This window comes from Hypanus sabinus, chromosome 10 (genome assembly GCF_030144855.1).
Source record: "Hypanus sabinus isolate sHypSab1 chromosome 10, sHypSab1.hap1, whole genome shotgun sequence".
Taxonomy (NCBI): Eukaryota; Metazoa; Chordata; class Chondrichthyes; order Myliobatiformes; family Dasyatidae; genus Hypanus; species Hypanus sabinus.
Genome location: NC_082715.1, coordinates 97,010,601 through 97,025,959, shown reverse-complemented (window position 1 = coordinate 97,025,959; position 15,359 = coordinate 97,010,601). Strand labels below are relative to the sequence as shown.

At 38.9% G+C, this 15,359-nt stretch overlaps 1 protein-coding gene across 3 annotated transcripts in view; it reads left to right on the top strand.

Annotated features, from left to right (window-relative positions):
• The window catches only part of phip (pleckstrin homology domain interacting protein), a 178,013-nt gene that overhangs the window by 135,025 nt on the left and 27,629 nt on the right, over positions 1-15,359 (top strand). For all 3 annotated transcript variants that reach the window (XM_059982360.1, XM_059982361.1, XM_059982358.1), the window contains exons 25-29: positions 3,995-4,102; positions 5,987-6,111; positions 7,414-7,496; positions 9,662-9,773; positions 10,274-10,335. In XM_059982360.1, the coding sequence (XP_059838343.1) occupies positions 3,995-4,102; positions 5,987-6,111; positions 7,414-7,496; positions 9,662-9,773; positions 10,274-10,335 (490 nt within the window). The remainder of the gene's footprint in view (positions 1-3,994; positions 4,103-5,986; positions 6,112-7,413; positions 7,497-9,661; positions 9,774-10,273; positions 10,336-15,359) is intronic.

Below are 15,359 nucleotides of genomic sequence, written 5' to 3'. Positions count from 1 at the left end.
AATAATCCTGTGGAGTTGAAAGTGGGATATTCCTCACCCTTCGACTGTAGTTTGCTGTTGTTCCAATAATAAGTTGTCCTGAAACTGGACCTGTGTTGTATTCAACTGTAAAATAATTACATCTGTATAACATCTAAACTTAGATTCTTATAAATTATGTCAATACACTGAAATCAAAATTAATGCACTGTTAGAATTTGATTATGTTCTCAAAGTAGAAAAGGTTACTCTAATTGGAGCACTTAACTCAGAGAAAATATTAGTAATGTTCGGAAATCTGCAATAAAATGTCAGAATCAGGTTTATTATCACTGGCATGTGAGGTGACATTTGTTAACTTAGCAGCAGCAGTTCAATGCAATACATAATCTAGCAGAGAAACAAATAATAAATAAAATAGAAAAAATAATTAGTGAATCAATTATGGTATACATATATTGAATAGGTTAAAAAAAGTGCATGAACAGAAAAACGGTATATTTAAAAGAAAGTGAGGTAGTGTCCAAAGATTCAATGTCCATTTAGGAATTGGATGGCAGATGGGAAGAAGCTGTTCCTGAATTGCTGAGTGTGTGCCTTCAGGCTTCTGTACCTTCTACCTGAAGGTAACAGTGAGAAAAGGTCCTTAATAATGGACGCTGCTTTTCTGAGACACTGCTCCCTGAAGATGTCCTGGGTACTTTGTAGACTAGTGCCCAAGATGGAGCTGACTAGATTGGAAACTTTCTGCAGCTTCTTTCGGTCCTGTACAGTAGCCTCTCCATACCAGACAGTGATGCAGCCTGTCAAAATGCTCTCCATAGTACAACTATAGAAATTTTTGAGAGTATTTGTTGACATGCCAAATCTCTTCAAATTCCTAATAAAGTATAGTGGCTGTCTTGCCTTCTTTATAACTACATCGATATGTTGGGACCAGGTTAGATCCTCAGAGATCTTGACACCCAGGAACTTAGAACTGCTCACTCTCTCCACTTCTGATCCCTCTATAAGGATTGGTATGTGTTCCTTCGTCTTAATCTTCCTGAAGTCCACAATCAGCTCTTTTGTCTTACTGACATTGAATGCCAGGTTGCTGCTGTGGTACCACTCCACTAATTGGCATATCTTTCTCCTGTACGCCCTCTCGTCACCACTTGAGATTCTACCAACAATGGTTGTATTGTGAGAAAATTTACAGATGGGATTTGAGCTATGCCGAGCCACACAGTCATGTGTATATAGAGAGTAGATCAGTGGGCTAAGCACACACCCCTGAGGTGTTGGTCGTCAGCGAGGAGGATATGTTACCACCAATCCGCACAGACTGTGGTCTTCCAGTTAGGAAGTCGAGGATCCAATTGCAGAGGGAGGTACAGAGGCCCAGGTTCTGCAATTTCTCAATCAGGATTGTGGGAATGATGGTGTTAAAAGCATCCCGATGTGGGTGCTTGTGTTGTCCTGGTGGTCTAATGCCATGTGGAGAGCCATTGAGATTGTGTCTGCCATTGACCTATTGTGGTGATAGGCAAATTGCAATGGGTCCAGGTCCTTGCTGAGGCAGGAGTTCGTTCTAGTCATGACCAACCTCTCAAAGCATTCCATCACTGTCAATGTGAGTGCTACCAGGTGATAGATATTATGGCAACCCACATAATTCTTCTTAGGCACTGGTATAATTGTTGCCTTTTTGAAGCAAGTGGGAACTTAGGCTCATAGTAGTGAGAGGTTGAAAATGTCTTTAAATACTCCCCCTAGTTGGTTTGCACAGGTTTTCAGAGCCTTATCAGGTACTCCATCGGGACCTTCTGCCTTGCGAGGGTTCACTAGAGATCACAGGGTCATCAGGTGCAGCAGGGATCTTCACAGCTGTAGTTGTGTTCTCCATTTCAAAGTGTGCATAGAAGGTGTTGAGTTCTTCTGGTAGCGAAGCATCGCTGCCATTCGTGCTATTGGGTTTTGCTTCAGGGGAAGTAATGTCTTGCAGACCTTGCCAGAGTTGCCGTGCATCCAGTGTCACCTCCAACCTCGTTTGAAATTGTCTCTTCACCCTTGAAATAGGCCTCCGCAAATCATACCTGTATAGGCCTGGGTCACCAGACTTGAATGCTACAGATCTAGCCTTCAGCAGACAACATACCTCCCAGTTCATCCACGGCTTTTGGTTTGAGAATGTACAGTAAGTCTTCGTGGGCACACACTCATCCACACAGGTTTTAATGAAGTCAGTAACGACTGCAGCATACTCATCCAGGTTTGAAGATGAATCCCTGAGTACAGTCCAGTCCACCGATTCAAAGCAGTCTTGTGTGCCCTTTCCTTGTCCACACCTTCTTGGTCCTCACTACTGGTGCTGCAGTCTTCAGTTTCTGCCTATACTCAGGGAGTAGAAGTACAGCCAGGTGATCCGACTTTCCGAAGTGTGGGTGTGGAATGGCACGGTAGGCATTCTTGATGGTGGTGTAGCAATGGTTCAGTGTGTTTTTTTCCTTTGGTACTGCAAGTGATCTGTTGATGGTAGTTGCTTAATGATTTTTTCAGACTGGCCCGGTTAAAATCTCCCAGAATGATAGTGAAGACATTAGGATGCGCTGTTTAGTGCATGTTGATCCCATTGCTCAGATCATCTAAAGCCTGCTTGATGTTGGCCTGAGGTGGAATGTAAACTGCTACCAAAATGACTCCATTCTTGTGGTAGGTAAAAAGGATGTCACTTTACTGCTGGATATCCCAGGTCTGGTGAGCAGAGTTGGGACAGCACTGATATGTTTGTGTACCAAGAAGAGTTGATCTTGAGGCATATTCCTCCAACTCTGCTTTTGATAGACTCTATAGATCTATCCTGGCAGTGTGTAATAAACCCATGGATCTGAATCGCTGCATCCAGTACAGAAGGGGTTAACCAGGATTCCATAAAACAAAGGACACATGTGGTCCTAATGTCCCACTGATACAGCACCCTGGCTCTGAGATCATCGAATTTATTCACCAGAGACTGCTCAATCGCCAGCAAGATCGTCGATACAGGGAGTTTAAAACCCTTTCCTTAAATGCACATAACCCAATTTGAGATTAGATTGAATGTAAAATTATGTGAAGTCCTAAAGATGGATAAGGTAGGAAGTTGCTGCCTTGTTTTTCTTAATTATGTTGAAATGGCCAAAGATGAAATTGAACAAGACCTTAGAGATTAAGGTTGCATGGCTAAGTTGTTAGTAGTCCAGAGGCTGAACTGACTTGTGTTCACAGGCCACCAAGATAGGTGTGGAAGCACAGTAAATGCTTTGGTGACTCTAGATGATGTCTATTTGTATAACAATCTGATGTTTCAGATATTTTAGGCAAGGCAATCTTTAATTCTTGGGCAGTATGACCAGCAGATAACATGAAACTTAGAGTAGTATGGTTGACTCTTAGATGTCCTTTGAAATTCCCAATGAAACCAGCAGCAATTTCTTAAAAAAATACCTTTAAGTTGTTAAAAAGTAGAAACTTCCCTGCTCTTCTCCTTTGCCCCATTTGAATGAATGTGGTCATGTGTGCCTGACGTGAAGTTTACAGCCAGCCACTTAACTCAGTGCATCTTAGTTAATTTGACTTAAGCTTTGCACTTCTTGCAGAATAGAGTGAATTATGCATCACTAACTGAAAATTATTTAATCTATAATATATGTGAAAATTTAAACTTTTTCACAAACGCCAGAGTATTTTTATACTGATTCATTAAAAAAGAATGACTTTGTTCATTGTTATCCTTTCCTCAAAGTAGTTCCAGGAATGTTACTGTTTTCTCATTTTTAATTTCAGCATTACAAGAAGTAAATACTCAGAATTTTTTGTGGTAATATTGCACTTCTCCCCTGACAAATTGTTGAATTATTATGCCTTAGTCAAGAAACTATTCATTGCTGTTAGTACTAAATCATTGTTTTGTAACTTATCTGTCATTTATATCTGCAGACTCTTGTGGGAATTGCAAATCAGCTACAAATATATTTTTACATTTGAATTCTAGGTTTACTATTTTCGACAGGGTCACGAAGCCTATGTTGAAATGGCTAAGAAGCTGAAAATTATTGGCATAAATACTAAAAAGCAAGCATGGCACAAGATGGATTTAAGGGTAAGGTATCTTCGGCATCCTGGTCGCAGTTTATGTAAGATAATTTCCTCTGTTTTGCTGCCAAAACATAAATTATAACAGAACAATGGTTTTGACATTTAATTTCTTTGAATCCAAGGGAGAGTTTTTTTGTGACATTGCTTAAGAGGATTATTGGGTGTCTACTTTTTTCTCTGAATGTAGATGTAGCACCCAATTTTACATAATATTGTGTTCATCTGTAGGATCTGAGGAAATTACTCATGAATAATTGTTTTTACAAGTTTTTACTATTTCCGCTCAAAGTATATGGGTACTCTTTTTTTCCTCTGTAGTCAAAGAGAGTAGTTTCCATATTGTTAAACTTTGTTTTTATTTGCTATTTAACTAACAGATCAGTTTCTGCCTCCCAATTTAATTTCTTGATGATTTTAGATTAAATGATAAGAGTATCATATAACTTGGGGAAACCCAAATTCCATTGATTTTAATCAACGTTTATGAGATAATAAACATGATGGCCCATGAGTCAGTGAAGTAACTAGTAAGCAACACATGGTAGAGGCCTTGGCTGATGTAATTTACTCGGAATCAATTTATTTTTGTTGTGTATGGAATATTTTAGATGGGTGTTTTTATTGGGCTTGTGTCTATTTGGTTGACCAACCCCATCTTCCAACCACTTGGTGTTGTATGCCATGAGTAAGCTTGTATTCTCTGGAGGAAAGGGGAAAGGGTTGGGCAGAGTATGTCTGCCATACTGGACATACAATTGATCTACTTTCTTGGATTTCTCATTGGGCATTATCTGGTCTCCTTAAACATTTAAGTGGACTTCTGTATGCTGCAGGTACCAATCAATGAAAAAGTAACTACTTGTGTTATGAATATTTTCTTTCTGCCTTTAGAAAATTTAGAGTGCTTTCCAATGCACTGGAAAAGGAAAATGGTTTATTATTGTAACATGTAGGGAGATACAGTGAAAATATTGTTCATACAGGTCTAGTCATTTCACAGTGGATTGAGGTACAGTAGAACAAAGTAAAACTATGAGAGGATGTAGAATGAACTATAACACATACAGAGAAAGTGCAATGCAGGTAAACAATAAGGTGCAAGATTATAATGAAGGAGATTGTGTTATGTCAAGAGTCTACCTTATTGTGCAAGAGAACCATTCAGTAGTCTTGTTACAGTGGGGTCGATGTTGTCCTTGAGATTCAAGCCTTTGTATCTTCTGCCAGTGGAAGAGAGAATAACTGGGGTGGGTGTTGACTTTGATAATGCTGGCTGCTTTACAGAGGCAGCGAGAAGTGTGGACAGATTCCATGGAGGGGAAGCTGCTTCCCATGATGTGCTGAGCTGTGTCTGTAACTGGCTGCAGTTTCTTGTGGACTTGTGCCTTACCAAGCCTTGATGCATCCATACAGAATACTGTCTGGTGCATCGATAAGAATTGCTAAGAGTCGACAGGGACATATAAGATTTCTTTAGTTTCCCGAAGAAGTAGGGGTGTTTGTTGAGGTTTCTTGTCTGTGGTATCTATATGGTTGGATCTTTGCAGGCTGTTGGTGATGTTCACTCCAGGAACTTGAAGCTCTCAATCCCCTCACCTCAACAACACTGAAGTAGACAGGAGCATGGGGTATATAAGCAGCTTTGAGGTTCAGGTTCTGAGAAGTTAAATGTCATCAATAGCCTATCCTGGTTCAATCATGTGGACACCATGGCCAAAAAGGCTTATTGATGCTCTATTTCTTGACGTTTGCCCCTTCCTGAAGCATCTTCCCTTGTTTGCAAAACACTTGTTGCCTTTGTGACTCTAAAATTATGCATGATCATCCAATATGTAGACACCAGCAGGTTCATGATAAGTACAACTTGGAATATATTTTATTTTTTCAGGAGCAAGAACTGGTGAAAATTGTTGGGATCAAATATGAAGTGGGACCTCCATCTCTGTGCTGCCTCAAACTGGCATTCCTTGATCCAGACACTGGCAAATTGACTGGAGGATCATTTTCTATGAAGTAAGAGGCATTTGTTAGAGTAAAATGTAATAATTACACCTTTATAAATTGATGTTTGTACGTACTTGGCAACATTTGATAGGGCGGCATGGTAGTGTAATGGTTACCATGACACTTTACAGTACCAGCAACGGTTCATTTTCTGCCACTGCTTGTAAGGAATTTGTACCACATCCCAGTTGTTAGGTTAATTGGTCGTTGTAAATTGTGCCATGATTAGGTTAAGATTAAACTGGGGGATTACTGGGCGGCATGGTTTGAAGGGCAGGAATGGCCTATTCTGTATTCTGTCTCAATAAAATAAATAAATAAACAGGGGAGCCAATAACATGAAATCTGACAACATATGCTTATACCCTGTCGGCTTAGAAGTGCTATTGGTGGAAGCAAATTCTTTCAGACCCAGGTGATGTATAAGCTTTGACTTGAATTCTGGGCAAGAATATAGGGAGAGGAAAATGCCCATGTTAACTCTTGCACAAGATCCAGATTTTGAACTTCCAGGCCTTATTTTGGTGTTCAAGATGGATTCCTGTTCAGATCCAGTGGGAATATCTAGATGGCTGAGAGGGGCAGTGGAATTTCACTGGCCAAACACCGTACCTGCAAATCTAGTTTGGTATAAACCACGTCGTGAAGGAAGTGGACATTAAGGGTTCAATTTGGTCATGGAAAATAAAAGGAAAAACGAGGCTGGGGAGACCCAGGATAAGTCTGTAGAGTGTTTCTACTCTCAACCACTAATCCACAAGGAAACAAAAACTTGGCATTTCTGTGTTTCTTTTGGTATCTTCAGCTTTATGACTGTTTGCTATATCAAAACTGCACCATGAGTTCCCAACATTTATATTAATGAGGCCTTTACTTGCGTTCATTGGGCACCCAATGGAGTCCATTTTTAACTTTTATTCCTTTCATTCTGGAAGAGACATACTAAAGAATAATGTACGTGTTGCCTTTGTGAATTAAATGAAAATATAAATCTGGAAAGAAATAAAATGCGATACAATTAATTGTTAGAAAATGGGTTATATTGAACAAGGGCAATCTCGTTTATTGGAAGTTGGTTGTAACTTATTTATGTTTAATAATGTCAACTTCTGCATTTGCTACATAATTTCCAAGTAACACTTTATATGACAATATAAAACAAGATTAAAAATAACAATAACATTACATAGTCCCTTATCCAACTTTATTTCTGGTATTTTAAATATCTTCAAAAAGATAGTAATTTTCTTTGTATATTATCAAAAATCATGGGTTTTTCTTTTAATGATGTAGTTTTTATTTTGACTGTAGATATCATGATATGCCAGATGTTATTGACTTTCTTGTACTCAGACAACAGTTTGATGAAACAAAATCTCGACGATGGAAAGTTGGTGAGTAATGGAAGTGGGTTTATCAGTGTCTTACATGGTCTTGGATTCTCATTATTTCTGTTTTGACTGTAGCAAAAATCAAGTCCTATATATTCCAAAATAAGCCATACTGTGTGGCTTAAAAGTATCTTAACCTGAAGTTGAGCAATATTGTGTTAACTTCTGGGTCCCTCAACACCTTGCAGGCAAATCAATCTCTGTATTTTCATTTGTCACTCCTCTGGTTTTCTTTCTGAATGACAAGGTTAACCCTGTGAAAGTGACTGAAAATTGAAATTATTCTATCTAGTTAAACCTACTGAGCATAGTAAATGTGTTAAGAATGTGATTGGTGGTGTTCTTGAATCATATGGTACTTTGTACTTTATATATGTCAATATAAAGCAATGACATACTGTATGCCTGGGAATCCGTACACAGCTGCATTTTCCTGCACCACTGAACAGTGATTTTCTTTCCATCCCTCCAGAATGGAGAGCAATTTTGACAGTTACAGTTACACTGCTCTGAATGCTCAGCCAGGTAATTCTAGTGACAACACAAGAAATCGCAGATGCTGGAATCTGGAGCAACATGCAGTTTGCTAGAGGAACTCGATGAGTCAAGCAGCATCTATGGAGGGGAGTGGTTAGTTGATGTCTCAGGCCCAGGCCCTTCATCTGGACCTGAAGCTTCAACTATCTGTTTCCCCTGCATAGGCTCTACCTGACCTGCTGAGTTCCTCCAGCATTCTTGTGCATTGCCCCAGTTTTAGTGGTAGTTACACAATGGATACTGCCTTAGGACCATGGAAAGCTCCCGTCCAATTATTACAAAGGAAATAAACCAAGTTATATCAGGAAAAACATGCACACAAACAACTGGATGAACTCAGCAGGTCAGGCAGTATCTGTGGAGAAGAATAAACAGTTGATGTTTCAGGCAAAGTCCCTTTTATCAAGACTGGGAAAGGAAAGACAGCAGAGTAAGCAGGTGGAGGGAGACAAAGGAGTATAAGCTGGAAGGTGATAGGCAAAACCAGGTGAAGTGGAAGGTATGTGGCCAGGGGTGATGAAGTGAGAAGCTGAGAAAGGTGACAGGCTGAAGGAGACACAATCTGAGAGGAGAGGAGAGTGGACCATGGGAAAAAGGAAAAGAAGAGAAACACCAGAGGGAAGTGACAGAGGCATGTGAGGAAAAGAGAAGGGGTAAGAGGGGAGGGAGAATGGCAAATGGAAAAGCAGAGATGGGAATGGGTGTGGAATTATTGGAAATTGGAGAATTTGATGTTTATACTATCAGATTGAAGGCTATCCAAACAGAATATAAGGTGTTGCTCCTCCAAGTTGAGAGTGACCTTATTGTGGCAGTAGAGCAGCCATGGATCAACATGTGGGAATAGTGGATAGAATTAAAGAAGTTGACCATGAGAGCAAGCGGAGATACACATCAAGGCAGTCCCCCAATCTACGTCGGGTCCCACAAATGTAAAGAAGGCTGCACTGGAACAGTAGGTTATTTTGACATATTTGCCAGTAAAGTATTCCCTCACCTGGAAGGACTGTGTGTGGCCCTGAATCGTGCATATCCAGAACAATCTGCACAGTACATTTGTGGGGCTATGTTGAAGCTCCATTTGATGAAGACTGAAACTTAACTTCTATTCCCCTTACTACAGCAAAATACATCCTCCAGTTTCTCACCTGAGCTTCAGATATCATGTTCGTTTCCCCTCCCCACCAACATCCCAGATAATTGGCTCTGACTCTAGATAGACATTCTGATCTTCAGTACTCATTACAACTAATGCTTGTAGCAGCAGATCCATTTTCAAAACAGATCTTGGATCATTGGTGCTATGAACAGGCATTGGATGCACTAGAGTTTCTGAACCTGCATTCCCATATTCAGTCAACAATGGAATGAGATTTTCATCATTCCTATAAAAAATAGTTTATAACATGGTTGAGCTTAAAGGTTGTTATTGAAGTTTAACTAGTATATTTTAGAGTCAAGTAAGACCATACAAATTTTGTAAGACTGAATGATATTCTATCAGAAATATGAGATTACTGCAGGGATTTGCAAAATATTCATTGCATGGCACTTTTTTTGATAGTTGTTTTAGTACTTTTGCTTTAATGAGGTTTGGCAACAAAATATGAATGTATTTGTTTCTGTAATAGGTGATCGTTTTCGGTCGGTGATTGATGATGCATGGTGGTTTGGGACGATTGAAAGTCAAGAGCCCCTACAACCAGAATATCCTGACAGTCTCTTTCAGTGTTACAATGTCTGGTAAGATGATCGACACTGTATGCTGAATGTAAACTGACATAAAGTAGATAGTAAAGTAATAAAATTATACTAAAATTAAGAAGCCACTTGGTCTTTCTATGACCTTTTTTTTCATACAACCATGGTCTATTATAATAGCTGCTAACTGTTTCTTGAATAATTACTATCCAAAGTCCTTTGCTGCAGTTCCCTCCTTTCTAGTCCCTCTACCTCCTATCACCCTTCTTTCTTTTGCATCTCATCATTTCTCCTTCAGACTTCTATGACTGAAAGATATGCAACACTTGAGGGAAGGCATGAGATTTTCCTCCTCAATTTTTTTTCAAGGTAGACAATTTTTGAAATTTGTTTGCTGTGTAGAACTGATGAATTGTGCTTTCTAAAAAGTCACATATGCTTTAAAGGAGAAAATATATAATTGAAATTCATTCTGAGTCAAGATTTCAGTAAAGGATCTGTGAATATTAATCTGTGCATACTTTTTGTCTTTTTACTTCTAGCTGGGATAATGGTGACACTGAGAAGATGAGTCCTTGGGATATGGAAGTAATACCTCCTGATGGTATGTACAAAGAAAACATAAAAGAAAGAAAGTATACTTTTGCCATAACTGCACCTTCTAATCTTTAAAATATCAGATATTAGGTGTATTGATTCTGGAAGTGAATGGTAAGTTTAATTTGTGGCCAAAGTAGTAATTTTTTTGTCTTGATTATGTGTGTGTCCATTCAGCAATAATACACAAAGTACTGGAGAAACTCAGCTGGCCAGATGCTGAGTTCATCCAGATTTTGTGTCTGCGGTATGTGCCCATTCATTTGTTTTCCTTGATCTTCAAATTCTGAATGTTAAAATGCATGCTATTGGACACTTACTGTGAATTGAATCAAAAGAAAAGCCACAATCCCTCACATAGTCCCTTATAATAATGTGCAAGTTTTACTTAACTGTGTCTTTTAGGGTTGCAGTTAATATGCAAAGTATTTTACTAATTTTACACAAATTGCAATTATAGAAATGGTTATACACATGTTACAGTTGAGCATTAGATTTGTTGTTTAGCAAATTTGTAAGTATTCATGAGTAAATAGAATTCGAATTAAAAAAAAACTCAAAATGACGTTTCTTGTTCTGTGGAAAAGATGTGGTGTTTTATAATATAATGTAAAAATGTATTGCATTCTTTGGTGATTGATAAACAAGGAAGTGAAAGTTAATTGCAATTCCTGAGTGAAAGTAGCTGGAGTTAAATTTTTTTATGTAACATGATCTGAGTAAATAATCAACACCTGTTAAAATATGATGTGTAGATTGATACCAGATCATTTCAATCATAAACTGCTGTTCTTATAACGAGGTTCGTTGTTGCATTGGGAGCGAGTATGAAGCAGGTTTGTTTCTTTTAAGTCATTAGTTGAGGAATGGGCAGAAATAGAACTGTATTGTTTTTAATTATCTTCTGTAGATTGAATGTGGTGTAGATTTTCTGCAAAATGCGGTCTGAATGTGGGTGTTTTTGCGACATGATTTTTTCCCACACTTTTCAAAAAAAATGGTTTTACAAAGGTTTCTAAATGTTATATTATTTTTAGATAAATACAACAGGATATTATTTGCAAATGCATGCTTTTATGCTGTTCCATGTCTGGGTGAATCTTGAGGCAAGATTTATGGGTTGAGGGTGGGGTAGGAAGGCATATACAAAGCACAGTGGAAAAGCTGCCATCCTGAAGATGTTATTTTTGAGAGGAGTGATTGATATTAACTTTTGATAAAGTTTGCTGCTGTCTTAATATGATATATTAATCACTAGCATGAATATTTAAATTCAGTTCCTCAGCAATTTGTTCAACTGAATAGGTCATATCTCAGCACTTCTCTACGTTGACACTCCTCAGCTCCTTTCAGGTGCCGTTTACTTGGCAGTAGAACAACCGCATCAATTTGGAAATGTTCTTTTGAAGTATGCAGTAAATTTCAAATGTTAAATGATCTATTAGTTATCTGATTGAAACAAATAATTTTCTTTGAATGGTAACTAGGACATGCATTTTCATATTTAGCATGTTATAAAATCAATCATATATATCATTGCTTATATTAAATTTTGTCCTAGAGTAGTAATTTAATAACCCTGCTTCAATAATTGCTGGAATGTCACCATTAAGAATTTCATTTGGTGTGTGGGAGAGGGGAGGAAGGTCCTTGTGAATTTCTTGGACAATGTTTTAAACAAAATTAGAATTTTACAGGGTATATCTATCAATGGAATTTGTCTCCGCTGAAATTTTACTCAATTCTCAGTATTTCGTTCTCCTAAAATGTCAGATTTGGATTTGATACTGTGTAGGATTGCTCAGTTTAACAGTGATAATTTCAGTCTCAGAACTATTTGATAATGCACAAATATTTAAAATGGGATATTGCAATGACTTTAAAATCTCATTGCTATATTCATGCTGAGAAATACAACTTTGGATTAAAGCTTTCATTTTGTATAGGTTGAACAATCATTGTATCACTGTTGCAAACTTGTGGGCTGCAACCCCAATGCCTGTGTGGCATGTTTCTTTCACTTGTCTGCTGCTTTCATTTTCCATGCCCACAGCCCTGTTCTCCTTTCTCTGGGTGCAAGCAGAGATAATAATGCCTGCTGCTGACATATTGATAATCAAGTGTAAAAGCCACCCTTTTCACTCCTCCATCACTTATCTAACAAACTTATGTGTTTACTACCATTAAAGTATTATTATTACTATGAATAGATGTGAATGATAAACTAGGATTCATTTCTGAAGTGATAGGATTCAAAATTAGTCAAATTATATTAAAATTACATATTGTTCTGCACATTTTAACACCTAGGATTCAAATGACACATAATTTTGGAGTCATGTGACTAGACACTGATTTTTTTTTCTGAAGCTACAGCTGACCATTTATTAGTCACTTTGTATCAATCTAGAAATTCATGTGGACACCTCTCGGCGTCACACCCCTGTGCGACTGATATGTTGATTCTCTCTGAGAAATTTAGACCAGTTAGTTGTCATTGTTGGTCATTCCAGAGACAACCAAGTTTTACTAAAGTAGGCCAGGATCAGTATCAAAATACCTTCTCTTTGAATCTTCAAAACTCATCAGTCTTACTTACAAACTTGCAGTGTTTGTGCTTGACTCTCTAATGTCTCCTGAATTGCTTCAATCCTCTAACACCTTTTTGCAATGCTGATACCTTGTTGTCCCTATGTTGATTAGACCCTCAGATTTCTTCTGAGACATGACACTTCAACTCTTTAATTTGCCTGTGGCCTCAGCCCAAAAATGTGGAATCTCCATTACCTATCACCCTTCTCTATCTCACAATGGCCACTTAAGCTGATTGTTGATATTAATCCCAGACCCTGAACATCAATGGATTTCAGTCTGTTGCACCTGCACCTCTCTATCCCTGATTCCAAATGAAGGCATCCCTTAAAACCGCTGGCCCTGATCTTTGATGAAAAATTCATACCCTGGTGGAATGATGGAGCAGGCTAGATGGGCCATATGGTCTGCTTATGCTCCTATATTTTATGGTCTTTTATTATTCTAACATTGTTTCTGGATCCTGGGCTTTGATCTGTATTTTTTAGCTGCCTGCACTCCCCCAAACTCCAGTTCTCAAATCTGGCTCAGTCCCGTTGAAAAAAATCACAACATCCCTTCAGCATTCTCAAATGCAGCTGAAATTTTGTTGCACAGATGTGGGCCACAACCCAAATGCCATTTTTGCATCACATAGGAAGATCCACTGAAAACATTCATTTTCCAGTTTTGATCTCCAATTTGAAAATATAAGCACAAATGAGAAAAAAGGATTTAAAGGATACCAAAACAGTCATGAAATGAAACAGTGCAAATTGAGAGATTGCCTGAGAAAACTCTTAAAATTATTTACTTTTCACTTAATAACTCTTTAGGTAGCTAAAGAGTATAGAGTTATACCCTAGCAGTTGGGTACAAGTTTTTTTTTGTCTTGAATTATTGAACGGGTGTTGTTGTAGTGTGGCAGGCTGACCTCTACCTTGCTAAGGTGAAGCAGCAACCCCAACACCTCCTCTTACTTACCCTCGAAAAGGACCCCTCACTGGACCATCAGAAAAATTGTCTGATACTGTCACTGACCACATCAACTCCAGAGAACTCCCATCCCGTCACCCAACTCATAGTTCCCTTACCCTGCGCCACTCGTTTATGCCATCTACTGTGTGGGTAGGCCCTTTGTCGCTGCCTGATTCTGCCCCACTGAACTTGTGTCCGCTTATCTTAACTCCATTGTATCTCCCTTGGTTCAGTCCCTATCCACTTGCAGCTTTGACACTTCACCTGCTCTCAATCCCTTAAACAACTTTCAATTCCCTGGCCATAACCACCTCATTTTCAACATGGATGTCTAGTCCCTGTATACTTGTATCCTTAATTAAGAAGGCATTATATCTCTCCACTTCTTTCTCAAAAAAAAAGACCCAACCAGTTTCCCCCACCACCCTCTTCTGTCTGGCAGAACTGGTCCTCATCCTCAATAATTTCTCTTTGACTGCTCCTACATTCTCCAAACTAAAGGGGCAGCCATGGGCACCTGCATGGCCCCCAACTATGCCTGCCTTTTCGCTGGCTATGTGGAACATCCCATGTTCCAAGCGTTTACTGATAATGCTCCCCAACTACAGTGATGGCTGCATTGTTTCTGTTTCATGTACCCAAGCTGAGTTCATCAATTTGCCTCCAACTTTTCACCCTGCTCTTAAATTCACCGTCCATTTTTGACACCTCTCTCCCCTTTCTCAATCTCTTCTGTCTCCATATCTGGATACAAATTGTCTACTGACATATTTTATAAATCTACCAATTCTTATGGCTATCTTAACTATATCTCTTCCTACCCTTTCTCCTGTAAGAATGCTATTCCCATTTCTCAATTTCTTCATCTTCACTGCATTTGTACCCAGGATTGAGTCTTTCTAGTACATCAGAGACGTGATGTTCTCTTCCTGCAAGGAAACAGTTTCCCTTCCTCTATATTGATGATGCAGCCCCCACTCACATCTCCCGCATTTCCCAGACTTGTATGCTCACCCTTGATTTACACACGATTAAGGGAGCATCTTCTCGCAGCCTTAACAGGTACAGTGTTACTTTTGTCCTCACTTATCATCCCATGAGGATCTGCATCCAACACATTCTCTACAATTTGCACGATCTTCAGTAGGATCCCACTGCTAAACATATCTTTGCTTCCCACCCACACTCCGTTTTCTGTAGGGATCTTGTGATCCTCTGTGATTCTCTTGTCCCTTTGTCCCTCCCCATTAATCTTTTTGGCACACATCCCTGCAAGCGACAGAAATGCTATGTCCGCCCATTCGCCTCTTGTCTCACTTCCATTCAGGACCCCAAGCTGTCCTGTTGGGGTCGTCTATTGTATCAGGTGCGGTCTCTTCTGCATTAGTGAGACATGGCTTAAATTGGGAGACCGCATAGTTGAGAACCTCCACTCTATCCACCAAAAGCAATATTTCCTTAGTGGCTAACCATTTTCATTTC